Source organism: Mauremys reevesii, linkage group 22 (assembly GCF_016161935.1).
Source record: "Mauremys reevesii isolate NIE-2019 linkage group 22, ASM1616193v1, whole genome shotgun sequence".
Lineage (NCBI taxonomy): Eukaryota > Metazoa > Chordata > Testudines > Geoemydidae > Mauremys > Mauremys reevesii.
The window spans coordinates 8965963-8993672 of record NC_052644.1 but is presented as its reverse complement, the minus strand read 5'-3'; the positions used below and the strand labels follow the sequence as shown (position 1 = coordinate 8993672).

Below are 27710 nucleotides of genomic sequence, written 5' to 3'. Positions count from 1 at the left end.
CACCCATTCTGCCTAGTATCCAGCAGACAGAGCTGTGTTGGTTGGTTGGTTCTGGGTTTCAAACCAATGTAGTACTTGAATGCAGGGGTAGTGAAATGTTGTTGTCCTGATTGTCTGAGTAAAGGGCAGCAGAACTGTGCTTAGCCTGCCCTGACTGAGGGGGGTCACCCACAACTGACCTGAACTCACTAACCAGGGAGCTCAGACACCAGACCCCTATCAACAGTGAGACGGGGTGGAGATGGGTGTTCCTGCTGAGGGGATGTGGACTCTGTGTAAGAGGTCTAGGGATGGTTCAATCTGCTCCTAACCACTCTTCAAAGATAGAGTTAATTAAGGCTCCATTAGGAGTCTTTTTGGTTTCAGTGATCACTAGAGCTGAAATCAGCTGCTGTGAGACAGTGTTTCTGCCCAGCCTGCTTCAGCGCTGAGGTTTCCCACTAAGAGCTGAGAGTCACTTAGAGCTGGGTGGAGCCTCAAGAGAGCGACCGGCAGAGGTCACAGCGGAGAGGCCGGGGGCAGCAGAAGGTGAGGGGCAGCAGAGTGGTGAGTGGCTGGCAGGGCAGCTGCCACCAGAGTTAGCACCCAGACAGCAGAGCGAGCCAGGCGCTCTCCTCCCTGCCCCCATGGTGGGAGCTGAACTCACACAGGTGCACCTCTGAACTCGGGGTCTTCACTAACCAAGGACAACCAATGTTAGTGGGGTGCGGTGGAGGGAGAAGGGAGGGGCACCTTAAAGGAACTTTGGGTTGCTGGACTCAAGAACCTGAGGCAAAGACACTGCCCAACGTACACTGGGGGAGGTGTTTTGCTCATGATTTTATCAGTTTCCAGCATTTTCCAAAGTTAAGGCCGGAGGGCTTCCCTTCTTTTATTAAAAAAATATTTTCTGCACTGAGACTATCCTTGCAAGAGGGGAAGCTGTGCTTCTTAGAAGCACCCAGGGGCTGCTGTGTAATTGTCTCAGTTTACTGGGGTGGGGGCTCCACCGGAGCCGCGGGACCAGCGGACCTTCCTCAGGCATGCATGCGGGAGGTCCACCGGAGCCGCCTGCCGCCCTCCCGCGGGACGCCGCCCCAAGCGCACGCTTGGCGCGCTGGGGTCTGGAGCCGGCCCTAGATGGGACATAGTTGAAGAGAGATGTAAAATGTAGAATATGATGCTCCAGAAGTGTTGAAGTGAAGCTTTTCACATGCGCCATGGCAATCCCTTCGGCTGAGCAAATCAGCACATAGAACAAAGCACAGCCGTGGAGACAGGCTATATTCACTGTCTGGGCCTCACTGTCTGAGAATTTGCAAAGACCAAGGACCCTCAGCACAATTCTCTGAAGAGAGACCTCCTCTGGGAACAGACAATGGTCTGTACCTACAAAGAGGAGAGGGGACAAGAGCTCCCTTTCACCCAGGAGGCGGCTGACAGTGTTTGTCTCAGGAACAGGAGATCACAGCCAAGCCTGGAGTAAAACCCTGGAAGGACTGTGGGGTGAGCGTTACTCTACCAGATGTTAGGATATAGATATTCAGGCCTGTCTGCAAAGGCCTATACTTTAAGAATTTAGGTGTAGTCTTATCACTTAGCTAGTTATAGAGGTATAAAAGAAAGAATCAAAATCACTGTCTGTGTAATGGCCTTCTCTTACTGTGACAGGCGAAGGCCGTTAGCTAAGATGTAGTTAGGCAGCCATAAGCTGGGAAGTGTATGGTCAGGTCCACACATTCCAAACTAGTCACATGGAAATAAGGTGCTATTGAGCTATTAGGAATACAATCCTGTCCTGATATTCCTATCACCTCCAGAGAAAGGTAGAGCCTAGAAGATGTAAAAGGAAACTTAGTTTAATAGCATTCTGTCTGGAAAGAACTCACTTATCAATAGACACAGCTGGAAAACCCTTATGTCAGTATAGATGTCGTTGTGAAATCCACACTTCTGTATTGTTTTGTATGTTTATTTGCATGGTTTCTGTCTGGTTGTGTAATTGTTTCTATCTGCTGTATAATTAATTTTGTTGGGTGTAAACCAATGAAGGTGGTGGAATATAATTGGTTAAATAACCATGTTACAACATGTTAGGATTGGTTAGTTAAATTTCAGTAAAATGATTGGTTAAGGTCTAGCTAAGCAAAACTCAGGTTTTACTATATAGTCTGCAGTCAATCAGGAAGAGTGGGGGAAATGGGAACAGGGACTGGGGATGGGGGAATTGGGATCATGTTTTACTAAAACGGGAAATGGGAACAGGGGATGGGAACAGAAACAAGGACACATACAAGGCTCTGTGGTGTCAGAGTTGGGAAGGGGGACACTAAGGAAGGAAACTGGAATCATGCTTGCTGGAAGTTCACCCCAATAATCATCGAATTGCTTGCGCCTTTGGACTTCGAGTATTGTTGCTCTCTGTTCATGCAACAAGGACCAGGGAAGTGAGAGGGTGAAGGTATAAGCCCCCTAACACCAGACAGAAAAGTGTCTGGTTCAATGAGTCTAGGCTCTAGTCAGTGTGGTATGATTTTATTGGCCATGGAACCATTTATTTCCAACCCTTCTCCTTGCTACCCCTCGAATCGCTACACTGTGAAATCACTTGTACTTGGTGTGACTAGGAAGGGATTTAGAGCTGTGTGTTGATTGGGGCAGAGATGGGAGGTGGAGCTGGTCACCTTGGGACCCTGTTCTTTTGGGATCAGCAGATGTGTGACTTCTGTGAATGCCCAGCGCGACAGGGACTCAGTGCTGCAGGGAGACGCTCAGAGGGCCGAGGGGTGAAGTGTGCCTATTGCCAACCAGGAGAGAGGTCAGCCCCCCCCCACAAGGCCTAGAGGGCACAGCTTGTGTGGCCTGTGGCCGAGGGAGTCAGTGAGCTGCCCCCAGCGGGCACAGACAAGAGGCATTAGGGCCAGCACAACTGCAAATGGAGAGTGCCCCCTACTGACACCCGCCTACCTACAGTCCCCCTAGCACCGCACTAGGGCACGGGGGCTAGCACTGACTTCAAGGGGAGAGCATGAGCATCCTCTCCTGAGCCCTCACACTGCTCCCTGCAGCACAGGCCCATAGAACCGCACAGCGGGATTAGGGTCAGCACAGACTGAGAGGAGAGCACTCCCTACAGGAACCGCCATATTGTCCCTGAAGCACAGGCCCCAAGCACCATGCTGGGGTCAGCACTGGTTGTGAGGGGACCATGCCCTGTAATAAGCTTCCCACCCTGCTCCCTGCAACACACAGGGTGGTAGATGAAGGTTACCTGAGCACACAACACCAGCATCTTCTCCATGGTTACAGTTATGGGCTCCCCAAGGCCGAGCCCTGCACTCAGTGAGGTCAGCTTCTGTCCCTGTGCACTGAACGTCATCCAGCCAGATTCGGTCTGACCCTCGTCCAAATCGAGCTCCGCCTGGGGCTGATAACGCCGTCCCACAGCCCAGTTGCCTGCACACGACTCTGGCATCCTGTAAGTCCCAGTTGTCATCACACACGGTTCCCCAGTGCTGGTTGTGAAGCACCTCGACCCTCCCAGCGCAGCGACTCGGGCCATTCACCAGTCGGAGATGAGCCACTTCTGAAATGCCAGCGTCTGCACACACCCCGAAGGAATAAATATTTAGGGAGGTTCCTGTGCATCTGATCACTAGTGACACTTGGGAACGTAGCACCTCAGACTTACTTGGCTGAACAGCCTCTGCCACTGCCTGTCAGGGGTTGACTCTTTGCTAGGGCTGTCAATTAATCGCAGTTAACTCAAAAAAATGAATCGCAAGTTAAAATATGAATCATGATTAATCTCAGTTTTAATCGCACTGTTAATAGAATGCCAACTGAAATTTATTAAATATTTGGGATGTTTTTCTACATTTTCAAATATATTGATTTCAATTACAACAAAGAAAACACAGTGTAAAGTGGTCACTTTATATTATTATTTTTTTGGATTGCAAATATTTGCACTACAAAAATAATAAAAGAAATAATATTTTTCAATTCACCTCATACAAGTACTGTAGGGCAATCTCTGTATAGTAAAAGGTTGAATTTCAAAAAAAAATCTCCAAAACTTAGAGACTACACATCCACTCAGTCCTATTTCTTCTGCAGCCCATTGCGAAGACAGACATTGTTGTTTAAATTTATGGGAGATAATGTTGCCTGCTTCTTATTTACACTGTCACCTGAAAGTGAGAAGAGGCACTTTTATAGCTGGCATTGAAAGGTATTTACATGCCGAATATGGTAAACATACATATGCCTCTTCATGCTTCGCCACCATTCTAGATGACATGCTTCCATGCTGATGATGCTGTTAAAAAAGTGATGTGTTAATTTAATTTGTGACTGAAATCCTTGGGGAAGAATGGTATGTCTCCTGCTCTGTGTTTTACCTGCATTCTGCCATATATTTCATGTTATAACAGTCTCGGATGATGTCTCAGCATGTGTTCCTTTTAAGAACACTTACGCAGATTTGAAAAAACGCAAAGAAGTTACTAATGTGAGATTTGTCAGATAGCTATAGCACTTCAAAATCTGAAGTGCCTTCCAAAATCTGAGAGGGACAAGGTGTGGAGCAGGCTTTCAGAAGTCTTCAAAGAGCAACACTCCAATGCGCAAACTACAGCACCTGAACCACCAAAAAAGAAAATCAACCTTCTGCTGGTGGCATCTGACTCAGATGATGAAAACAAACATTTGTCAGTCTGCACTGCTTTAGATTGTTATCGAGCAGAACCCATCATCAGCATGGGCACATGTCCTCTGGAATAGTGGTCAAAGCATGAAGGGACATATGAATTTTTAGCGGATTTGGCACATAAATATTTTGCAACACTGGCTACAACAGTGCCATGTGAATGCCTGTTCTCACTTTCAGGTAACATTGTAAACAAGAAGCAAGCAGCATTATCTCCTGTAAATGTAAACAAACTTGTCTCTCTGAGCGTTTAGCTGAACGAGATATAGGACTGAGTGGACTTGTAGGATCTAAAATTTTACATTTTTTTATTTTTGATTGTGGCTATTATTTGTAAATCATTCTACATTTATAAGTTCAAATTTCAGGATAAAGAGCAGGCACTATAGTACTTGTATGAGGTGAATTGAAAATACAATTTCTTTTGTTTCTTTTATACAGTACTTAACTATAAACTGTACACTTTGAATTCTAAGTTGTAATTGAAATCAAAGTAGAAAATGTAGAAAACATCAAAAAAATGAAATAACAGTTTTCTGTTATTGTGTAATGGAGCAATTAACTGTGTGATTAATCTTTAATCTCACAATTAATCACAATTAATTTTTAATGTCTTGACAGCCCTACTCCCCACCACTACCATGCAACAACCTGTGGGGTGGGACAGGGTAGATGAGTGACAGGGCACAGAAACTCATGGGCTGTGTAGGAGAGGAAGTGAGGAAGATCCCTCACTCCAGTCACAGCAGTGGGGGATATTCCAGGTTCAGAGGTAATTAGCTGAGATGGAAATCACCCGGAGTGACGGTGATAGGAACCCCACACTTCATAAAGGGATCCCTGAGTGGTTGCAGGTTTCATTCAACTCCAAATCCCACAGATGGGATCTACGGTTACCCAGCGCCCCGTTGTGCTGTATCAGGGCAGGGGGATTACAGCTATCATCGACGGGGAGGGGCTCTCACAGGGGCACACGTACTGCTGCCTGCAGTGTAGGCCGTAAGTGCTGTGCTGGGGGCAGTGGAACCAGCACTGACTGTAGTAAGTGCAGGCCCTGATAAAGGCTCAGTATGAGGCCTGAGGCCTGAACTAAATGAACAAGACTTAGCTAAAAAGCGAAGTAAGGCTGTGAGCTGAAGGCCGGCTCAGTTCACAGAAGCTGGCAAGTAAAGGGCTGACGCTGCATAAACATATATTCACCTAGCATACCCAAGTATAAACACAGCACTAGAATACACTATACTGAAACATTCCATAAATAACAAAAGGACAGGCCGACCCATCCCAATGACAGGGGCAAAAGGGTAAAATGATGGATAGAGTTGTTTTGATCGAACCAACAGGTACAAGATGAGAGGCGGCACCTTGCTACGTAGAGAGGTTGAAACTCACTGCGTAGAAGGGTGGCCCCTCAATACGTCAGGAGTGATGTGTAACTTGTTTGTACCTGTGTATAAGAATATACCCCTGGGGCGGTGTCTTTGTCCAGCCTAGGGGGCAGTGGAAAGTCCCGCCACTGACTGAGCTGAGTCCATTGCCAAGAGGCACTTTCTCGTAGTATGCCCTGAATTAGGCTAAGAAACGTACAGGGAACTGCAATTGTGTCCGAGGTCACGATAAACCTAGCCAACGTGGCTTTGCATCTTACTGGACTCTGTGGTTATTGGGGGTTCTCGTCGGGCCTGCCGAGTCAGCTATCTTCGAAGAGCTGGGGCAGCACACAGAGGGAACATACGCACGCAGCAGAGTGATATCAACATTGGAGAAAGCAGAGCACCACACCGGTAGCACTCTGACAACACTGACTTTGAGGGAAGAGTGCCCCCTACTGAGCCCCCGGCCTGCTCTCTGCAGCACTGGCATGAAGAACTGTTTGGGGAAAATTGGGTGAGCACTGACACCATGGGAAGAGTCACACTTACTGTGACCCTGAACCGGCTCCCTGCAATACAGGCCCTTAGCACCTCAGTGCTGACTCAGACAGGAGAGCTGGGTCTGTGCTGAAAGCTTCCCAGCCCGATCCCTGCACCACCCACAGTGACATGATGGATGAAGGTTACCTGAGCACTCGACACCGGCATCTTCTCCGTGGGTACAGTTATTGTCTCCCACAGGCCGAGCCCTGCAGTCAGAGAGGACAGCTTCTGTCCCTGTGCAGTTGACATTATTCAGCCAAATATGATCAGTTCCTAGCCCAAATCGAGCCTCTCGTGGGGCTGATAATGCTGTCCCACAGCCCAGCTGCCTGCACACGACTCCAGCATCTTGTAAGTCCCAGCCGTCATCACACACGGTGCCCCACTTCTTGTTATAAAACACCTCGACTCTCCCAGTGCAGCGACTCGAACCATTCACCAGTCGGAGCTGAACCACTTCTGAGATGCCGGAGTCTGCAAACACCCAAGGGAATAAACACTCAGGGAGTTTCCTGTGCATCTGATCTCTCCTGTCTCTGGGGAATGTAGCACCTTGTGCCAACTGGTCTGACCGGTCTCTGCACACAGCCACCTCCTGTCAAGGGCTCCCCAGGCTCCCCAGTCAGTACCAGGCTAATCTCTTGGGTAATGTTGAAGTTTGTTCACTCTCCTCTCAGCCAGCTCTCACCTAGTTAGGCAGACTGGACGGCAGTCTGTCCTACTGCTCCCACTAGAGCACTTAATGAAAAAGATCACTCCCCACACTGCTGGCAGGAACCTCCTGGGAAGCAGATTTACACCCTCACTCCTGGCGCTGATTGTGGTGTTATTGACATGAACTGTGACCGTGTAGATCATTGTTGCAACCACGGTCCTATGGTTGCACCAGGATTTGTACAGTGGAGGCCAAATGAGGCAGATGCTGACATAAGCATCTTGGTGATTGGGAGCTGAACACAGTCACCCGTGTCATTAATGGTTGCCTTAGCCTGACATCAGCAACAAATTTACATGTGTTGGTGCTATAGCTCCCTGAAAATGTCACCCAGAGTCCTTCCCTGTTAGAACTGCTTGGAGCACAGTGGCAGCTGGCAGGAAACTGCTGCGCACCAGGCTGAGAATGGTTCCGACCAGTGCAGAGGCAATGCACACTTCCTACAAGCAGATCGGTCCCCTCCTCAAGCAAACACCTGCCCCTGCGGTTCCTCCTCACTTGCCACAACTAGTCTAGTGATTCCAGCCCAGTACCAGTCTCAGATGAATGATGGCAGAGCTGGGCTGACAGCTGTGTCCTCACAGAGGGGCAGCAACTCTGGGATAGAGAGACTGACATTCTGATGAATACAGAGACTGCCGTGCTGATGGATTTCAGAAGCTCTAACTTGTATCTGCCTATATCCAACCTGAGACTCAGATCCTGGACTAGGTTTAATGGGCCCCTGACTGGACTGGCCAGAGGAATTGCTACAATGCTGATATGTGGCTTAGCCCAATCTTCTCAGGGTGCCTGTGGGGCAGCAATACAGACAGTCACAGGTGGTGGAGCAGAGCCCCGTTAGAGGACTGGACCTTGAGGATGCACAGTCAGTTGGCTGAACAAGCTAGAGGTGAGCAAAGTCTGAATGAGCTCTCCCCTGACAGCTAGGTCTATTTTATAATGAAGCAACAACCAAACCCATTCCATCAACCTAAAGGGCTCTTAAAATCGACTTCTTTACTCCTCTCCAGTGAGGGGAGTAGCGCTAAAATCGACCTTGCTGGGTTGAATTTGGGGTAGTGCAGATGCAAATCAATGTTATTGGCCTCCGGGAGTTATCCCAGAGTGCTCCAATATGACCACTCTGGACAGCCCTTTCAACTCCGATGCTCTAGCCATGTACACAGGAAAATCCCTGTGAACTTTTGAATTTCATCTCCTATTTGGTCAGCATGGCAAGCTCAGCAGCACAGGTGACCACGCAGTCCCCCCAGAATAGCAAACAAGCTCCAGCATGGAGCAAATGAGAGACACTGGATCTGATTGTTGTATGGAGAGAAGAATCTGTGCAGGAAGAACTCCAATCAAAAAGAAGAAATGATACTATATATGCAAAATCGCACAGGGCATGATGAACAGAGGCTACAACAGGGACACACAGCAGTGCCGCAGGAAAGTCAAGGAGCTCAGGCAAGCCTACCAAAAGACAAAGGAGGCAAATGGTCGCTCTGGGTCAGAGCCCCATACATGCCGCTTCTATGATCAGTTGCTTGGCATTCTAGGGGAGGACCCTACCACTACCCCACCACTGTCTGTGGACACCTGCAAGAGGGGAGTTTCACGCAACACGGAGGAGGATTTTGTGGACGAGGAGGAGGAGGAGAATGTGCCGCAGACAAGCTGTGAATTTGTTCTCCCTGGTAGCCAGGACCTTTTCATCAGCCTGGAGCTAATACCCGCCCAAGCCAGGATCCCCAACCCTGAAGGCGGAGAAGGCACCTCTGGTGAGTGCACATTTGTACCTACACACAGGGTTTAAAAGCAATTGTGTTTAATGTCTGATTTTCCCTGAAGACTTGGGATGCATCCGCGGCCGGTACAGCTATTGGAAAAGTCTGTTAACGTGTCCGGGGATGGAGCGGAATCCTCCAGGGACATCTCCATGAAGCTCTCCTGGAGGTACTCTGAAAGCCTTTGCAGAAGGTTTCTGGGGAGGGCTGCCTTATTTCATCCTCCACGGTAGGACACTTTACCATGCCAAGCCAGTAGCAAGTAGTCTGAAATCACTGCAGCACAAAGCATGGCAGTTAATGGTCTTGGGTTTTGGTCGCATTCAAGCAACATTCAGTCTATATCTTTCTGAGTTAGCCTCAGGAGAGTGATATCCTTCATGGTCACCTGGTTGAAATAGGGGAATTTTTGTAAGGGAACAGTAAAAGGATCCCGTTCATGCTCGGATGCTTGTGCTTGGCTAAAACAGATCATCCCTGAGAATAGCCAAGCGGCGGGGGGAAGGGGTGGGGGGAGGTGTGTGCTGCAATTTCACCTGAAAACCACAGCCCCTCCTTTTAAATGGCAAACCCAACCTGCATTGCTTGCTATAGGAAAGGAGGGCGCTGCAGTTTGAAAATATTCCCACATGTTATGAAGGCATTAGAAGCCAAACCCGTGTACCCTTTGGTTTACCATGGCTGCCTGGAAACCAAATTCTGTTGCTCAGCCGTGTGTGATGTGTCCATAGGCGCCGACTTATATGGGGCTCTGGGGCTTTAGCCCCATGAATAAATCCCAAGCAGGGGCTCTGCCCCACCAATGTTTTTTCTCCCCTGCTTGGAGCGCCCCCCCCGCCGCTGCCGCCGCCGCCGCCAGGGCTGCCCAGAGCCCTTTAAATCCCAGCCGCGGCTGGGAATCAGAGGGCTCTGGGCTGCCTGCTGCGGCGGGGAGCCCAGAGCCCTCTGATTCCCGGCCGCGGCTGGGATTTTAAAAGCTCTGTGCTCCCCGCGGGTGCAGGCAGCCCAGAGCCCTCTGATTCCCGGCCGCGGCTGGGATTTAAAGGGCTCTGGGCTCCCCGCCGCAGCGGGAAGCCCAGAGCCCTCTGATTCCCGGCTGCGGCTGGGATTTAAAAGGCTCTGCGCTCCCCGCGGTTGCATTCAGCCCAGAGCCCTTTAAATCCCAGCCGCGGCTGGGAATCAGAGGGCTATGGGCTGCCTGCTGCAGCGGGAAGCCCAGAGCCCTCTGATTCCCGGCCGCGGCTGGGATTTAAAAGGCTCTGGGCTGCCCGCCGCGGCGGGGAGCCCAGAGCCCTCTGATTCCCGGCCGCGGCTCGGATTTAAAAGGCTCTGGGCTCCCCGCGGTTGCAGGCAGCCCAGAGCCCTTTAAATCCCAGCCGCGGCCGGGAATCAGAGGGCTCTGGGCTGCCTGCTGCGGCGGGGAGCCCAGAGCCCTCTGATTCCCGGCCGCGGCTGGGATTTTAAAAGCTCTGTGCTCCCCGCGGGTGCAGGCAGCCCAGAGCCCTTTAAATCCCAGCCGGGGCTGGGATTTAAAGGGCTCTGGGATCCCCGCGGCTGCCAGCAGCCCAGAGCCCTTTGAATCCCAGCCTCTGTCCGCTGATTGCCCCCTCCCCAGACCCCTGCCCCACCTGCCCCCCAGAACCTCCCCCCCCTATCTAAGCCCCACTGGTCCTTGTTCCCCAATTACCCCCTCCCGAGACCCCTGCCCCTAACTGCCCCTTGGGACCTCAGCCCCTATCTAAGCCTCCCTTCTCCTTGTCCCCAACTGCCCCCTCCTGAGACCCCACCCAACTTCCCCCCCCCAGGACCGCACCCCCTACCTGTCCCCTGATAAACCTCTTAGACTCCCATGCCTATCCAATTGCTGCCTGTCCCCTGACTGCCCCTTCGAACCTCTGCCCCATCCAACTCCCCCTGCTCCTTGTCCCTTGACTGCCCCCCGGAACTCCCTACCTCTTCTCCAACCCCAAACTGCTTACTGTGCCACTCAGACCAGCGTATCTGGCTCCATGCAGCTCCAGACAGTTGCTGCCATGCTCCCCATGGAGCCCACAGCCCTCTCCCACCCCCAGCACCTGCCTTCCAGATTTGAACACCTCAAAATTCAGGAGTGCTCAAGCTCGGTTTGGGCAGCTTTTACTTCATTTCTCCCAAATCAGTTTCCCCTGCAAGGTGCCAACTGAAGGTGTTGGAGAACAGAGAGATCAGGTGGCCTCCTAATGCCTGGAAAAGAGACAAAGGCCGGAGGAGGGAGTGTCAGTGCCTGTGCGGACTTCTGGGAAGTGCACGGTGTGGAAGGGGATGCTGTGATGCTTTGGAACATCTCCATACAAAGCCAGTCAGGACTCTGGGGGAGCCTCCTCTCTCGGAGCAGACTGTCTCCAGGGCAAGAAGCTTACACCTTCCTGGGTCTGACCTCGGAGCATTCAGCATGCCCTTCCACGTCATGCACTTTCCAAAGTGAGTCTGCCCAGGCTGGTCCTGGGGCAACCAGTGGTCGCTGCACCACAACTCTGCAGTCAGATGTGACTCTCAGCCAGACAGTAAAACAGAAGGTTTATTAGATGACGGGAACACAGTTTAAACAGAGCTTGTTGGTACAGAAAACAGAACCCCTCTGTCAGGTCCATCTTGGGGGGTGGGGAGCCCAGAACCAAGTTCTGGGTCTCTCCCAATTTCCCCAGCCAGCTCCAAACTGACACTCTGGCCTCTGTGTCTCTTCTGGACAAGGAGGCCACCTGATCTCTTTGTCCCCAACACCTTCAGTTGGCATCTTGCAGGGGAAACTGAGGCACCCACACAGTATTCAGAGAAAATATTAAGAACATTCCCACTTCATCACAACAGATGCAACAAAATATAATACTGTATATTGAAGTAGGCAAGTGCTGCTTCTGACTTTCCACTTTTAATTGACCCTTGTAATCTTGTGGCACTGACGCGTTGTAGCTTCATTTTATATCGGCTTACAGGGCGGGAGCGGGGGGGCACCACCATTTTGGGCCCCACCAAAAATTATACAAACCTGCCGCCTATGGATGTGTCACCATATCATCAGGCGCTCAATATGAAAGCCAAAATGTGACCTTGTACCTAAATCACATGTGCTGTCTGCTGTGAATTGCTTGATTCACTGTGAAAGAGTCTCCCTTTTGTTCTCAGAAATGTATCATCTTAAATTTTACTCTCCCTTTTTATCCTCCCGCAGGTGCAAATGTTTCTATGCTCCCCACATCATCTCCATCCCTGAAGTTATCACAGATTAGTAGATGAAAAAAACTCTCTCACAGTGACGTTTTCCAAGCTCATGTAGTGCTCCCGCACTGATAGGGCAGAGCTGAATGCATGGAGGCATTCAGTGGCAGAATCCAGGAAAGCATTAAGTGAGTGCGATGAGAAGAGGCAGGATGCAATGCTGTGGCTAATGGGGGAGCAAACGGACATGCCCAGACGTCTGGTGGAGCTGCAGGAAAGCCAACAAGAGCTCAGACCGCCGCTGCATCCACTGTACAACTTCTCCCCAAGTTCCATATCCTCCTCACCCAGATGCCCAAGAATGCGGGGCAGGGGGAGGCTCTAGGCACCCAGACACTCCACTCGAGAGGATGGCCCAAGCAACAGAAGCCTTTCATTCAAACAGTTTTGATATGTAGTGTGGCTACAATAAGCAATGTCCTTCCCTCTACCCCTCCTCCCCAACCCCACCCTACCCCACCCGGGCTACCTTATCAGTGCTTCAGAATTGATTCCTTGAGGACCTGCTCCATGATTTTTCCAGGGACTGAGGTGAGGCTCACCAGCTTGTAGTTCCCCGGATCCTCCTTCTTCCCTTTTTTAAAGATGGGCACTGCATTGGTCTTTTTCCAATCATCTGGGACCTCCCCTGATCACCATGAGGTTTCAAAGATAATGGCCAATGGCTCTGCAATCACATCCACCAACTCCTTGACCACCCTCAGACGTAGTGCATCCATCCTCATGGATTTGTGCTCGTCCAGCTTTTCTAAATAGTCCCGAACGACTTCTTTCTCCACAGAGGGCTGGTCACCTCCTCCCCATGCTGTGTTGCCCAGTGCAGCAGTCTGGGAGCTGACCTTGTTCGTGAAAATTGAGGCAAAAAAAGCATCGAGTACGTTCACTGTTTCCACATCCTCTGCCACTGGGTTGCCTACCTCATTCATTAAGGTGCCCACACTTTCCTTGACTTTCTTCTTGTTGCTAACATACCTGTAGAAACCCTTCTTGTTACTCTGAACATCCCTTGCTAGCTGCAACTCCAAGTGTGATTTGGCCTTCCTGATTTCACTCCTGCATGCCCGAGCAATATTCTTATACTCCTCCCTGGTCATTTGTCCAGTCTTCCACTTCTTGTAAGCTTCGTTTTTGTGTTTAAGATCAGCAAGGATTTCACTGTTAAGCCAAGATGGACGCCTGCCATATTTACTATTCTTTCTACACATTGGGATAGTTTGTTCCTGCAACCTCAAGAAGGATTCTTTAAAATACAGATTGAAAATATTCCTTTAAAATAAAAAAAGAAGGCTCCCCTCACTGACATGCAGACAATTCTGGGGTAGGACAGGGCAGCTGAGAATCAGGACAGGGAAATATGTAGGCTGTGTAGGGCAGGAAGTGAGGAAGAATTGCCTCTCTTCTGTCCAGCCTTTGGGGAAGTTACAACTTTAGGGCTCAATTCCTGAGATGCAAATCCGCTGGAACACTGTGATTCGGAACAGACTCTTGAGAAATTCGCCCTGGATTTTTAGTTGGAGTGAGCGGCTGCAGGCTCCATTGACACTAAATCCAACCAGTGGAAGCTGCAGTTACCCAGCCTGCCATCATCCCGCAGAGAGCTCTGGCCCAGGGATAACTAGACGCCACCTGGCAGAGGGCACAGGGGTGCCTAGAGTTATACAGGGATCCCCTGGGTGAGATATATGCACAACAGCTCAGCAAAAGTGGTATGTGAGGTCTCTACCAAGAGCCAGCAGCTCACTGGTCACCCTAATGGGGGCAAGATGGTTCTATGGGACATAGTTGAAGAGAGATGTAGACTATGAGGCTCTGGAAGTGTTGAAGTGAAGCTTGGCACTTGCGCCATGGCAATCCCTTCGGTTGAGCCAATCAGCACATAGAACAAAGCACAGCCGTGGAGACAGGCTATATTCACTGTCTGCGCCCAGTGGGGGCCTGAGAATTTGCAAATTAAGGACCCTCAGCACAAGTCTCTGAAGAGAGACATCCTCTGGGAAGACACAATGGTCTGTACCTACAAAGAAAGAGCAGAGGAGAGGGGACAAGAGCTCCCTTTCACCCAGGAGGCAGCTGACAGCATTTGTCTCAGGAACAGGAGATCTCAGCCAAGCCTGGAGTAAAACCCTGCTGTTGCTCTACCAGACAGAAAAGTATCTCGTTCAGTGAGTCTAGGCTCTAGTCAGCGTGGTATGATTTTATTGGCCATGGAACCATTTCTTTCCAACCCTTCTCCTTGCTACCCCTCGAATCTCTACACTCCGTGAAATCACTTGTCCTTGTTGTCACTCTGAAGGGATCTAGTGCTGTACAGTGGTCAGGGTGGTAATGGGAGTTGGAACTGGTCACCTGGGAGCCCTGTTCCTTTGGAATCAGTGAATCTGTGACTGCAGTGAGTGCCCAGTGGGACAGGGGCTGGGTGCTGCAGGGGAATATATGGACGCCTTGGGGCTGGAGTGTGCCTATTGCCAACACAGAGAGAGGCCACCCCACGAGGGCTAGAGGGCACGGCTTGTGTGGCCTGTGGCCGAGGGAGTCCGGGAGTTCCTCCCCAGCGGGCACAGACAAGACTTCCTCGTGCTAGGGGCCCATGGCACCTCACTAGGGCATCAGGACTAGCACAATTGCAAGGAAGAGTGCCCGCTACTGACACACCCCTCCCTGCAGGATAGGCCCCTTGGCACCCCACTGGGGCACTGGGGCCAGCAGTGATTTCAAGGGGAGAGCCCTAGGGTTACCAACTTTTTAATTGTACAAATCTGAACATCCTAGCCCCGCCCCTTCCCTCAGTCCATGCCCCCTTCCCCAGCCCTTCCCCGAGGCCCTATCCCCCGCTCACTACATTCTCCCTCCCTCAGTGACTCGCTTTCCCCATCCTCACTCAATTTCACTGGGCTGGAGGAGGGTTGGGGTGCAGGAGGGGATGAGGGCTCTCACTGGTGGTGCGGGCTCTGGAGTGGGGCCAGAAATTAGGGGTTCAAAGTGTGGGAGGGGGTTGTGGGTTGAGACAGGGGGTTGCGGTGCGGGGTGGTGAGGGCCCCGTCTGGGGTTGCTGGCTCTGGGTTGGGGCCGGGGATGAGCAGTTTGTGGTGCAGGAGGGGGCTCCAGGCTGTAGGGTGGGGCAGACGGTTTCAGGGTTCATTAGGGGGCTCCAGGCTGTAGGGTGGGGCAGAGGGTTTCAGGGTGCAGGAGGGGGCTCTGGGATGGGACAGGGGATTGGGGTGGGGGACTGGGTGAGGGATTTGGGGTTCAGGTGGGGGGGCCGGGTTTGGGGGAGGGCTCAGGGTTAGAGGACAGGCTTACCTCCGTCTGCTCCCAGTCAGCAGCGCAATGCAGGAGCTAAGGCAGGCTTCCTGCCTGTCCTGACTCTGCCCTGCACACCAGAAGCGGCCTGTGGAACCGCACAGGGGAATTAGGGTCAGCACAGCCTCTGAGAGGAGAGCGCTCCATACTGGACCCACCATATTGTTGATTGAAGCACAGGCCCCAAGGACCATGCTGCGGTCAGTTCTGGCTGTGAGAGGACAATACCCCATAATGAGCTTCCCACTTTGCTCCCTGCAACATGCAGCGTGGTGGAAGAAGCTTACCTGAGCACACAACACCGGCATCTTCTCCATGGTTACAGTTATTGTCTCCCCAAGACCGAGCCCTGCACTCAGTGAGGGCAGCTTCTGTCCCTGTGCAGTGAACATCATCCAGCCAGATTTGGTCTGACCCTTGCCCAAATCGAGCTCTGCCTGGGGCTGATAGCGCCGTCCCACAGCCCAGCTGCCTGCACACGATTCTGGCCTCAGTTATATCCCAGCTGTCATCACACACGGTTCCCCACTGCTGGTTGTGAAGCACCTCGACTCTCCCAGCGCAGGGACTTGGGCCGTTCACCAATCGGAGCTGAGCCACTTCTGAAACGCCAGCATCTGCAAAGCCCCAAGGGAATAAACACTCAGGGAGGTTCCTGTGCATCTGATCACTAGTGACACTGCCAAACATGGAGCCTCCCACGGATGGGTCTGAACAGTCTCTGCAATAGCCTGTTAGGGGTTCACTCCCTGTCAATTTATATAATTATTTCTATAAAAGTTGTTTTATCTGGCATGTTGGGAGAATGGAGGGTGCCGGTAAATGAAAAATGCAGGTTAACTAAGAGGGAGGAAGTTTGGGAGCAGGAGGGGGTTGGGGCAGGCAGCTGGGGCACAGTATCGGGTGCGGGGTGCTGGATTTGGGGGCCACTCACCTCGGGTGGCTTCTCGTAAGAGGCAACATTTCCTGGCTGCTCTTATGGGGAGGCGCATCAGGGAACTTGGCGCGCTCCCTCCGCCCACAGGCACTGCCCCCGCAGCTTCCATTGGCCATGGTGCCCAGCCAATGGGAGCTGTGCAGCCAGCACTGGGTGGGGGCAGCATGCAGAGCCGTCTGACACACCTCTGCTTAGGAGTAGCCAGAGCCCAGGACAGCTCGGCACTTGCAGGGAGCCATCCGAGGTGAGCGGCCCCCCGTATCCAACACCCCGCACCTCCTCTCGTGTACTACCTCATCTCCCACACTCAAAGTACCTCCCAGAGCCCTTGCTCCACACCCCCTCCTGCGCCTCAACCCCCCCACCAACTCGACTATAAACCAGCATTTCAATGAAGATCAGAAATGCAGATTTATAGAGCTTTCCAGTTGGTGAAGTGTCGGATAAAACATTTTTTACCATATTTTGGATTACAAATATTTGCATTGTAAAAATGGTAAAAGAAATAGTATTTTTCAATTCACCTCATACAGGTACTGTAGTGCCAGCTCTTTATCCTGAAAGTTGAACTTACAAATGTAGAATTTTTTTTGTTACATAACTGCACTCAGAAAAAAAAGTAGAGTCTACACATTCTCTCAGTCTTACTTCTTGTTCAGCCAATCGCTCAGACAAACAAGTTTGTTTACATTTATGGGAGAGAATGCTGCCTGCTTCTTATTTGCGATGTCACCCTAAAGTGAGAAGAGGCGTTCGCCTGCCACTTTTGCAGGTAGCATTGCAAGGTATTTACATGTCAGATATGCTAAATATTCATATCCCGCTTCATGCTTCGGCCACCACTCCAGACAACATGCTTCCATGCTGATGATGCTTATTAAAAAAGTAATGTGTTATACTCTGTATAAGCTTTATACAGAGTAAAATGGATTTATTTCGTGTTTGGATCCCATTGGGAGCTGGGTCTCTTGGTGCTAGAGACAGGAGCACTTGCTAAGCCGTTTTCAGTTAAGTCTACAGCTTTGGGGGCGTGGGCTGCAGCTTTGGGGGTGTGGGCAGGGCCGGTGAAACCATTTAGGCAACCTAGGCAGTTGCCTAGGGCACTAGGATTTGGGAAGCAGCATTTTCTTCAGTCGCCGTGATCACTGCCGGCATTTAGGTGGAGGGAGCTGGAGCAGGGGAGTGTGGGGAGGGCAGCCTGCCGCAAGTGAAGGGAGGGGAGGGCGGGACGCAGGGGAACTCACCACCCCGGCTCACCCCTGCTCCGCCTCCTCGCCGAGCATGCCATGGCTGCTTCACTTCTCCTGCCTCCCACGCTTGCGGCACTAAGCTGATTGGTGCCGCAAGCCGGGGAGGCAGGAGAAGTGAAGCAGCGACGTTGTGCTCGGGGTGCAGGTGGAGCAGGGGTGAGCTGGGGTGGAGGGGGTGCCTCAGGGTGGAGGGTGGGGAGCTGCTGCAGGGATGGCGCATCAGGGCAGGGGGGGGGAGCTACTGTGTGTGGGGGAGGCGCCTCAGGGCGGGGGTTAGGGGACGGAGGAGGGCGCAAGGTGGAAGTTTTGCCTAGGGCACGAAACATCTTTGCACCGGCCCCGGGTGTGGGGCATACCCTGGGTCTGTGTTGCAGCAGATTAGCATATCTGTCTCAACAACACAGGGTTCTAGAGGCCCAAACTGGCAGAGAAAATGGGCTCACAGGTAGTCTCAGCACATCAGGTGGGTTTCTATAATCAAACTCATGACACTGGTATTCGCTCCAGTGCGATACTGTGCAGTGCTGTGGGGCAGACGCTGGCATAAGCATCTTGGTGATTGGGAGCTGAACACAATCACCCGTGTCATTAGTTGTTGCCTTAGCTTGATATCAGCATCGAATTTACATGTGTTGGTGCCATCGCTCCCTGAAAATCTCACCCAGAGACAATCCCCCTGGAGCACAGTGGCGGCTGACAGGAACCTGCTGCACACCAGGCTGACAATGGTTCTGACCAGTGCAGAGGCAATGCACACTTCCTACAAGCAGATCGGCCCCCTCCTGAAGCCAACACTGGACTGGCCAGAGGGACTGCTGCAATGCAGAGATTTGGCTTAGCCCCATCTTCTAAGTGTGCCTGTGGGGCAGGAATACAGACAGTCACACGTGGTGGACGAGATCCCCGTTAGAAGACTGGACCTTGAGGATGCACAGTCAGATGGCTGAACAAGCTAGACATAAGCATGGTGGGAACGAGCTCTCCCCTGACAGCTAGTGATGAGCTGGGGAGGGGGAAAGGTTTGAAGACCGACTGTGTTTACAAGTCACACCCACTCTGCCTAGGTATCCAGCAGACAGAGCTGTGTTGGGTGGTGCTGGGTTACAAATCACTGTAGTACTTGAATGCAGGGTAGTGAAATAATGTTGTCCTGATTGTCTGAGTAAAGGGCAGCAGAACTGTGCTTAGCCTGCCCTGACTGAGGGGGTCACCCACAACTGAACTAAACTCACTAACCAGGGAGTCAGATACCAGACCCCTATCAACAGTGAGAGGGGGTGGAGATGGGTGTTCCTGCTGAGGGGTGTGGGCTCTGAGTAAGAGGTCTAGGCATGTTTTAATCTGCCCCTCCCCACTCTTCAAAGATAGAGTTAATGAAGGCTCCATTAGGAGTCTTTTTGGTTTCAGTGATCACTAGAGCTGAAATCACCTGCTGGGAGACAGTGTTTCTGCCCAGCCTGCTTCAGCACTGAGATTTCCCCACTAGGAGCTGATAGTCACTGGAGCTGGGTGGAGCCTCAAGAGAGCGACCTGCAGAGGTCACAGTAGAGAGGCCAGGGACATATAGCCTGGGGTAGGACAGGGCAGCTGAGAAACAGGACAGGGAATATGTAGGCTGTGTAGGGCACAACGTGAGGAAGAATTGTGTCTCCTGTGTCCAGCCTTTGGGGAAGTTACAACTTTAGGACTAATTCCCTGAAATGCAAATCCAGTGGAACACAGTGACTGGGAACTGGATCTTGAGAAATTGGCCCTGGATTTTTAGTTGGAGTGAGTGGCTGCAGGCTCCATTGACACCAGATCCAACCAGTGGGAGCTGCAGTTCCCCAGGTCCCCATTGTGCTGCAGAGGAGTCTGGCCCAGAGATAACTAGACACCAACTGGCAGAGGGCACAGGGATGCCTTAAGTTTTACGGGGATCCTCAGGTTGACATATATGGACAACCGCTCATCAGAGGTGGTATGTGAGGTCTCTACCAAGAGCCAGCAGCCCACTCGTCACCCTCATGGGGGCAAGATGTTTGTATGGGACATAGTTGAGGAGAGATGTAAAGTGTAGAATATGAGGCTCTAGAAGTGTTGAAGTGAAGCTTGTCACCTGCGCCATGGCAATCCCTTCGACTGAGCCAATCAGCACATAGAACAAAGCCCAGCCATGGAGACAGGCTGTATTCACTGTCTGGGTCCAGGGGGGGGCCTGAGAATTTGCAAAGACAAAGGACTCTCAGCACAAGTCTTCAAAGAGAGACCCCCCTCTGGGAAGACAATAAGCTGTACCTGTAACCCACATATCTTGTGGGTTCTGTGTTCTGTTCCATCTAGTTTCACTGAGAATGAGATAAAATGACTCTGCTCTGCAACCTTAGCTAACAGCCCGTTGGTTTTTAGCTTATGCAGTAGAGACTCATGCACTAAGCTTCAGAGGTTCCAGGTTTGATTCCAATGACCGGGGTCTATCAGCCTTATATACCTACGAAGAAAGAGAAGGGGACAAGAGCTCCCTTTCACCCAGGAGGCAGCTGACAGCATTTGTCTCAGGAACAGGAGATCTCAGCCAAGCCTGGAGTAAAACCCTGGAAGGACTGTGGAGTGAGCGTTGCTCTACCAGACAGAAAAGTGTCTGGTTCAATGAGTCTAGGCTCTAGTCAGCGTGGTATGATTTTATTGGCCATGAAACCATTTCTTTCCAACCCGTCTCCTTGCTACTCCTCGAATCTCTACACTCTGTGACATCACTTGTCCTTGTCACTGTGAAGGGATCTAGGGCTGTGCGTTGATCGGGGCAGAGATGGGGGGTGGAGCTGGTCAGCTGGGAGCCCTGTTCCTTTGGGAGCAGCAGATCTGTGACTGCTATGAATGCCCAGTGGAACAAGGGCTGGGCACTGCTATGGGCTGGAGTTTGCCTATTGTCAACCTGGAGAGAGACCACCCCAGAAGACCTAGAGGACACGGCTTGTGTGGCCTAAGGCCTAGGGAGTCAGGATGCTTCCCCCCAGCAGGCGCAGACAAGGTTTCCTCATGCCAAGGGCCCTTGGCACCGCATTAAGCCCGTGCCCCACTCCCGACATCACAGGCCCATAGACCCACACAAGGGAATTAGGGTCACCACAGCGTGTGAGAGGAGAGCGCTCCCTACTGGAACCGACATATTGCTCCTTGCAGCTCAGGCCCCAAAGCACCGTGGTGGGGTCAGCAATGGCTGTGAGGGGACAATACCCCGTAATGAGCTTCCCACCCTGCTCCCTGCAACATGCACAGTAGTGGAAGAAGGTTACCTGAGCACACAACACCGGCATCTTCTCCATGGTTACAGTTATTGTTTCCCCAAGGACGAGCTCTGCAATCGGAGAGGGCAGCTTCTGTCCCTGTGCAGTTGACGTCATCCAGCCAGATACGATCTGATCCTGGCCCAAATCGAGCCCCTCCTGGGACTGATAGCGCCGTCCCACAGCCCAGCTGCCTGCACACAACTCCAGCATCAGTTATGTCCCAGTTGTCGTCACACACCGTTCCCCACTGCTGGTTGTGAAGCACCTCGACCCTCCCAGCGCAGCGATTCAGACCTTTCACCAGTCGGAGCTGAGCCACTTCTGAGATGCCAGATTCTGCAAAGCCCCAAGGGAATAAACACTCAGGGAGGTTCCTGTGCATCTGATCACTAGTGATGCTGGTGGATGACGGGACTGAATAACCTCTGAAACTGCCCAAAAAAATCTGTTAGTCTTTAAGGTGCACCGGAATCCTTGTAGTTTTTGTGGATACTGACTAACACAGCTACCCCATGATACTTGATCCATCTGGGTGCAGGGTCACATGCCCCCCATTCCCACCCCGACTGCTGCTTGGCTTATATCTAGCATGTTCATTCGGCCCTCCCACTATCCGCAGTTACGGGTTGTTTCTGGTGCTGGGCCTGTGTTTCTCCAGCAGTGAGGAGGTAAGTCAGCGTCAACACCAGAAACAGAAAGGCTAGAGGAGGTTCGAGGAAAATGTCATTCTCAGAATGTGCGGAATACCTGAAACACTTTATTTCAAACTAGGGCTGTAGATTAATCGCAGTTAACTTACGCGATCAACACAAAAAAGTTAATCACAATTTAAAAATTAATCGCAGTTTTAATCTGTAGTGGGGTGACTGCCCCACTCCATAAGGAAAAGGGCTGGGACAGGCCAGAGAGGCTGTACAGACCAGCAGCCAATCAGTGAAGGCCTGTGGAGAGCCAATCAGGGCCAAGGAAGAGGCAGCCAATCAGGGCCGGGATGGGTTATATATAAAGGCTGCCTAGCAAAGGAAAAGGCAGTCTCTCCCTGACTAGCAAGGGAGGACTGGCTCCTGAGGAAAGGAGGTAGCACCTTAGAAGAGCAGTGCTGGGCAGGCTCCAGGAAGCAGAGGAGAGCTCTGACCTGGTTACCTGTCAGGCTGCAGCCCCTACTAAAAAGGGTCGACAGGGTGCACAGGGCCAAAGGGGAAGTGGCCAAGGGAAGACAGGCGGACAAGAGGGGAGAGAAGGAGGGCAGAGAGAGGCTGCCACTAGAGGGTCCCTGGGTCAGGACCCAGGGTAACGGGTCAGCCTGGGTCCCTCCCTTGCACTGCACCTGGCCACGGAGGACTGTGGAGACAGACTGCAACTTGCCCCTGAGGTGAGAGGCTAGACTTTGGGGTTGTGGTTGGCCACTGAAGCAGGTGCAAGCCGAAGGCTGTTGTTAACCCCCCACACACACACACTTCTCTGGAAGGGGGTGAGAGTAGAGTAGTGGGCACTGGCAGAGGGCAGTGTCCTAGAGCAGACATTGCTGAGCGGGGAGCAACGCAGTTCCCAAACCAGCAGAGCAGACAACAGGTGAGACACCACACACAGAGCGCGCTCAGTAGCTGACAAGAGCTAATCCCTGGAGCAACCAGCAGGAGGTGCCAGCGGTGGTGAGTCCTGACCCCGTCACATAATCGCACTGTTAAACAATAGAATTCCAATTGAAACTTATTAAATATTTTGGATGTTTGTCTACATTTTCAAGCATACTGATTTCAATTATAACACAGAAAACATAGTGTACAGCACTCACTTTTTATTACTATTTTGGTTTACAAATATTTGCACTGTACACATGATAAAAGAAATCGTATTTTTCAATTCACCTCATAAAAGTACTGTAGTGCAATCTCTTTCTCGTGTAAGTGCAAAATACAAATGTAGATTTCTTTTTTGTTGCATAACTGCACTTAACAATGTAAAACTTAGAGCCTACATGTCCACTCACTCCTACTTCTTGTTCAGCCAATCGCTAAGACAAACAAGTTTGTTTACATATATGGGATTTAATGCTGCCTGCTTCTTATTTACAATGTCCCCAGAAAGTCAGAATAGGCGTTCGTATGGCACTTTTGCAGCTAGTATTGCTGGATATGCTAACCATTCATATGCCCCTTCATGCTTTGGCCACCATGGTGATAATGTGTTAATTTAATTTGTGACTGAAATCCTTGGTGGGGAATTGTGTATCTCCTGCTATGTATTGTGTATTGTAATTGAATTCAATATATTTGAAAATGGAGAAAACATCCCTCCAAAATTAAAATAAATGGTAGTCTATTATTGTGCAAAGGCATGATTAATTGCATGATTAATCATAATACATTTTTTTTGTCACTTAACAGCCCTACTCCCCACTACTGCCATGCAGCCACTTCTGGGGTGGAAAAGGGCAGCTGAGAGATCAGGCACAGAAACTCATGGGCTCTGTAGGAGAGTGAGGAAGAACCCTGTCTCCAGTCATAGCAGTGGGGATAATACAAGTTTGGAGGTAATTAGCTGAGATGGAAATCGCCCAGAGTGGCAGTGGTAGGAAACCCACATAAAGGGACCCCTGAGCGTCTGCAGGCTCCATTTGACCCCAAATCCCACAAATGGGATCTTCGGTTACCCAGCGCCCCATTGTGCTCTAGTGGGGCAGGGGGATTAGAGCGATCAGTGATGGGGAGGGTCTCTCTCTGAAGCGCACGATACTGCTCCCTGCAGCACAGGCCTTAAGTGCTGTGCTGGGGCACTGGGGTCAGCACTGACTCAAACAGGAGAGCTGGGTCTGTGCTGAAAGCTTCCCACCCCATCCCTGCACCACCCACAGTGGCATGATGGAGGAAGGTTACCTGAGCACTTGACACCAGCATCTTCTCCGTGGGTACAGTTATTGTCTCCCACAGGCCGAGCCCTGCAATCGGAGAGGGCAACTTCTGTCCCTGTACAGTTGACATTATTCAGCCAAATATGGTCAGATCCTCGCCCAAAATGAGCCCCAACTGGGGCTGATAGCGCCGTCCCACAGCCCAGCTGCCTGCACACAACTCTGGCATCCTGTAAGTCCCAGCTGTCATCACACACGGTTCCCCACTGCAGGTTGTGAAACACCTCAAGTCTCCCAACGCAGCGACTCGAACCATTCACCAGTCGGAGCGGAGCCCCTTCAGATATGCTAGAGTCTGCAAACACCCAAGGGAATAAACACTTAAAGAGGTTCTTGGGCCTCTGATCTGTCGTGTCGCTGGGGAATGTAGCGCCTCCCGCCGACGGGTATGACAGGTCTGTACACACAGCCACTGCCTGTCAAGGGCTCCCTACCCCGACCAGGCTAATCACTTGGGCAATGTTGAAGTTTGTCCACTCCCCTCCCAGCCAGCTCTCACCTAGTTAGGCAGACTGGACGGCAGTCTGACCTACTGCTCCCTCTAGAGCACTTAATGAAAAAGATCACTCCCCACACTGCTGGCAGGAACCTCCTGGGGAGCAGATTTACACCCTCACTCCTGTCACTGATATTCGCTCCAGTGCAATGCTGCAGGGCAGACACTGGCATAAGCATCTTGGTGACTGGGAGCTGATTAGTGGTTGCCTTAGCCTGACATCAGCATCAAAATTACATGTGTTGGCTCCATAGCTCCCTGAAAACCTCACCCAGAGTCCATCCCCCTTAGAACTGCCTAAAGCGCAGGGACACCTGGCAGGAACCTGCTGCGCACCAGGCTGACAATGGTTCCGACCAGTGCAGAGGCAATGCACACTTCCTACAAGCAGGTCGGCCCCCTCCTGAAGCAAACACCTGCCCCTGCGGTTGCTCCACACTTGCCACGACTGACTTGGCAACATCGTTTTGTGGCAGCCATTGCTGCACTCCTGTCTAGTGCTGCCAGCCCAGTACCAGTCTCAGATGAATGATAGTAGAGCTGGGCTGACCAGCGTTTGTCTCAGGAACAGGAGATCACAGCCAAGCCTGGAGTAAAACCCTGGAAGGACTGAGGGGTGATTTCTACCTGATAGAAATGTATCTCGTTCAATGAGTCTAGGCTCTAGTCAGCGTGGTATGATTTTATTGGCCATGGAACCATTTCTTTCCAACCCGTCTCCTTGCTACCCCTCAAATCTCTACACTCTATGAAATCACTTGTCCTTGGTGTGACTATGAAGGGATCTAGAGCTGTGCGTTGATTGGGGCAGAGATGGGAGTTGGAGCTGGTCACCTTGGGACCCTGTTCCTTTGGGAGCAGCAGATCTGTCATTGCTTTGAGTGCCCAGTGGGACTGGGGCTAGGTGCTGCAAGGAGACACGTGGAGGGCTGGCGGTGGAATGTGCCTATTGCCAACCCGGAGAGAGGCCACCCCGTGTGGCCTAAAGGGCACGGCTTGCGTGGCCTGTGGCCAGGAGAGTCCGTGGAGCTGAACCCCAGTAGGCACAGACCAGGCTTTCTCATGCCAGCGGCCTATGGCACCGCACTAGGGCATTTGTATCAGCAGAACTGCAAGGGGAAAGCGCCCCCTACTGACACCCCATCCCCATACCTCCAGCACAAGCCCTTTGGCACTGCACTAGGGCACTGGCGCCAGCACTGACTTCAAGGGCAGAGCGCCCCTTACTGAGCCTCCACCCTGCTCCCTGCAGCACAGGCCCATAGAAGTGCTCTGGAGAATTAGGGTCAGCACAGCATGTGAGAGGAGAGCGCCCCCTATTGGAACCACCATATTGCTCTCTGAAGCACAGGCCCCAAGCACCATGCTGGGGTCAGCACTGGCTGTGAGGGGACAATGCCCCGTAATGAGCTTCCCACCCTGCTCCCTGCAACACGCACGGTGGTCGATGAAGGTTACCTGAGCACACAACACCGGCATCTTCTCCATGGTTACAATTATTGTATCCCCAAGGCTTAGCCCTGCATTCGGCGAGGGCAGCTTCTGTCCCGGTGCAGTGAACGTCATCCAGCCAGATACGGTCAGATCCTCGCCCAAAGTGAGCCCCTCCTGGGGCTGATAGCGCCGGCCCACAGCCCAGCTGCCTGCACACGACTCTGGCTTCAGTTAAATCCCAGCTGTCATCACACACGGTTCCCCACTGCTGGTTGTGAAGCACCTCGACTCTCCCAGCGCAGCGACTCGAACCGTTCACCAGTCGAAGCTGAGTTAGTTCTGGGATGCCTGAGTCTGCAAACACCCCAAGGAGATAAACATTCAGAGATGGGCTAGAGGAAAGGAGTATGGGGCTTGTTTCCTATAGTTTGCTCTGGCTCCCATTCAGTCTCAGTGTGGCAGACAGGCTGGCTCAGGGGGCCTGTGAATGGGACACTGCGGGGTTCCTCTCTGGAGGTCACCAGCTCTGATCCTGTCCCAGGCACGGGGGAAGGGCTGACTCGTGGGATGGAGAATGGGACACAGGGTCTTTCCCCCCAGGGGACACTGGCTCCAGTACAGTCTGTGCGAGCGGGTTGAGCTGACACAGTACGTTGGGGGAAGGGGACCTGGAGCTTGCCCCCCAGAGGGCACCAGTTCCCGTTTGGCCCCAGCTGAGGGAGGGGCAGTGGCTGGTGTGGGGGGAACAGGCACTGGGCTTTCACGTCTGGGGCCCTGGGTCCAAGCTGGTAGTGAGTGGAAGTGGCAGCCACTGCAGCTCTGTGATGCCCAAAATGTGAAATGAGCTGCTGGGGTTAATTCCCCTCCATGACAGGACAGGTGTGTGCAGGCCAGGCCAGCCCTCAGTCTGAGCGGCTCCCAGCCAAGGGGCAAAGGGCAAAACTGGTCAGGAGACTGAACTGCCCTTTGCCCCTGCCTGGGCTCCCTCCCTGTCTGCGCCCCAATGACCCTGCCTGGCCAGAGCCAACAGCAGCAGCCTCACGGGGCTGTAGTTCTGCTCCCCCAAAAGCCTCCACTGGCCCTGACTGGGGCTGACTCGGCTCCTCTACATTCCACACACAGACAGGGCCAGTCCCGTGCTGAACCGAGCCCTGTCCTGGTGCTGAGGGTGCCACAGCAGCCCAGTTCCTGCTACTCCACCCCCACCTCTCTCAGGCCCCAGCTGGTGTCACGGTGCCCCAGTGTATGTACACAGCACCTCCCCTTGCCCTTTGCAGGGGTGGGGCCACTCACCAGCCACAGCCAGGGCTGAGCTGAAACAGCTCTAACAATAAGTAAAAGACAAAAATGCCTGTTGGGGCAGATCATCCCCCAGGGTAAATCTGGTGTCATCCCAGACTGATGTGGCTCAGCCAGCCGCTGCCAGAGCCCAAATTTCAATCGGCCTTACTGGGCAAGGGTGAGCCCTTCGGATGCTGGATGGCTGGTGCATTTCCACAAGTACCCAACTGCCAGGATGCCCTGTGCTCTGCTCACTCTGCCACGCAGCCCATCTTGTTGACAATTCACTGGTGGGGAAACTGAGGAAGTGATGGGCTGAGTGCATGGGGTGAGTCTGGAGAACCCAGGTCTCCAGTCCTACACTTGAATGACTAGATTAAATAACCTTAACTCTGCCCTTCCTCGCCCCAAATTATGAGATAGCTGCACACTGCAGCATGCACCCCACACATACAGACAGACCCTGCACCCTCTGCCTATGTTT

At 52.1% G+C, this 27710-nt stretch overlaps 1 protein-coding gene across 1 annotated transcript in view; it reads right to left on the bottom strand.

Moving 5' to 3' along the window:
- Nucleotides 1-27710, bottom strand: part of LOC120388133 — a 736578-nt gene that overhangs the window by 112735 nt on the left and 596133 nt on the right. Inside the window, 6 exon segments of the mRNA XM_039509761.1 lie at nucleotides 3251-3580; nucleotides 6751-7080; nucleotides 15936-16265; nucleotides 21111-21440; nucleotides 23981-24310; nucleotides 25970-26284. Coding sequence (XP_039365695.1) covers nucleotides 3251-3580; nucleotides 6751-7080; nucleotides 15936-16265; nucleotides 21111-21440; nucleotides 23981-24310; nucleotides 25970-26284 — 1965 coding nt within the window.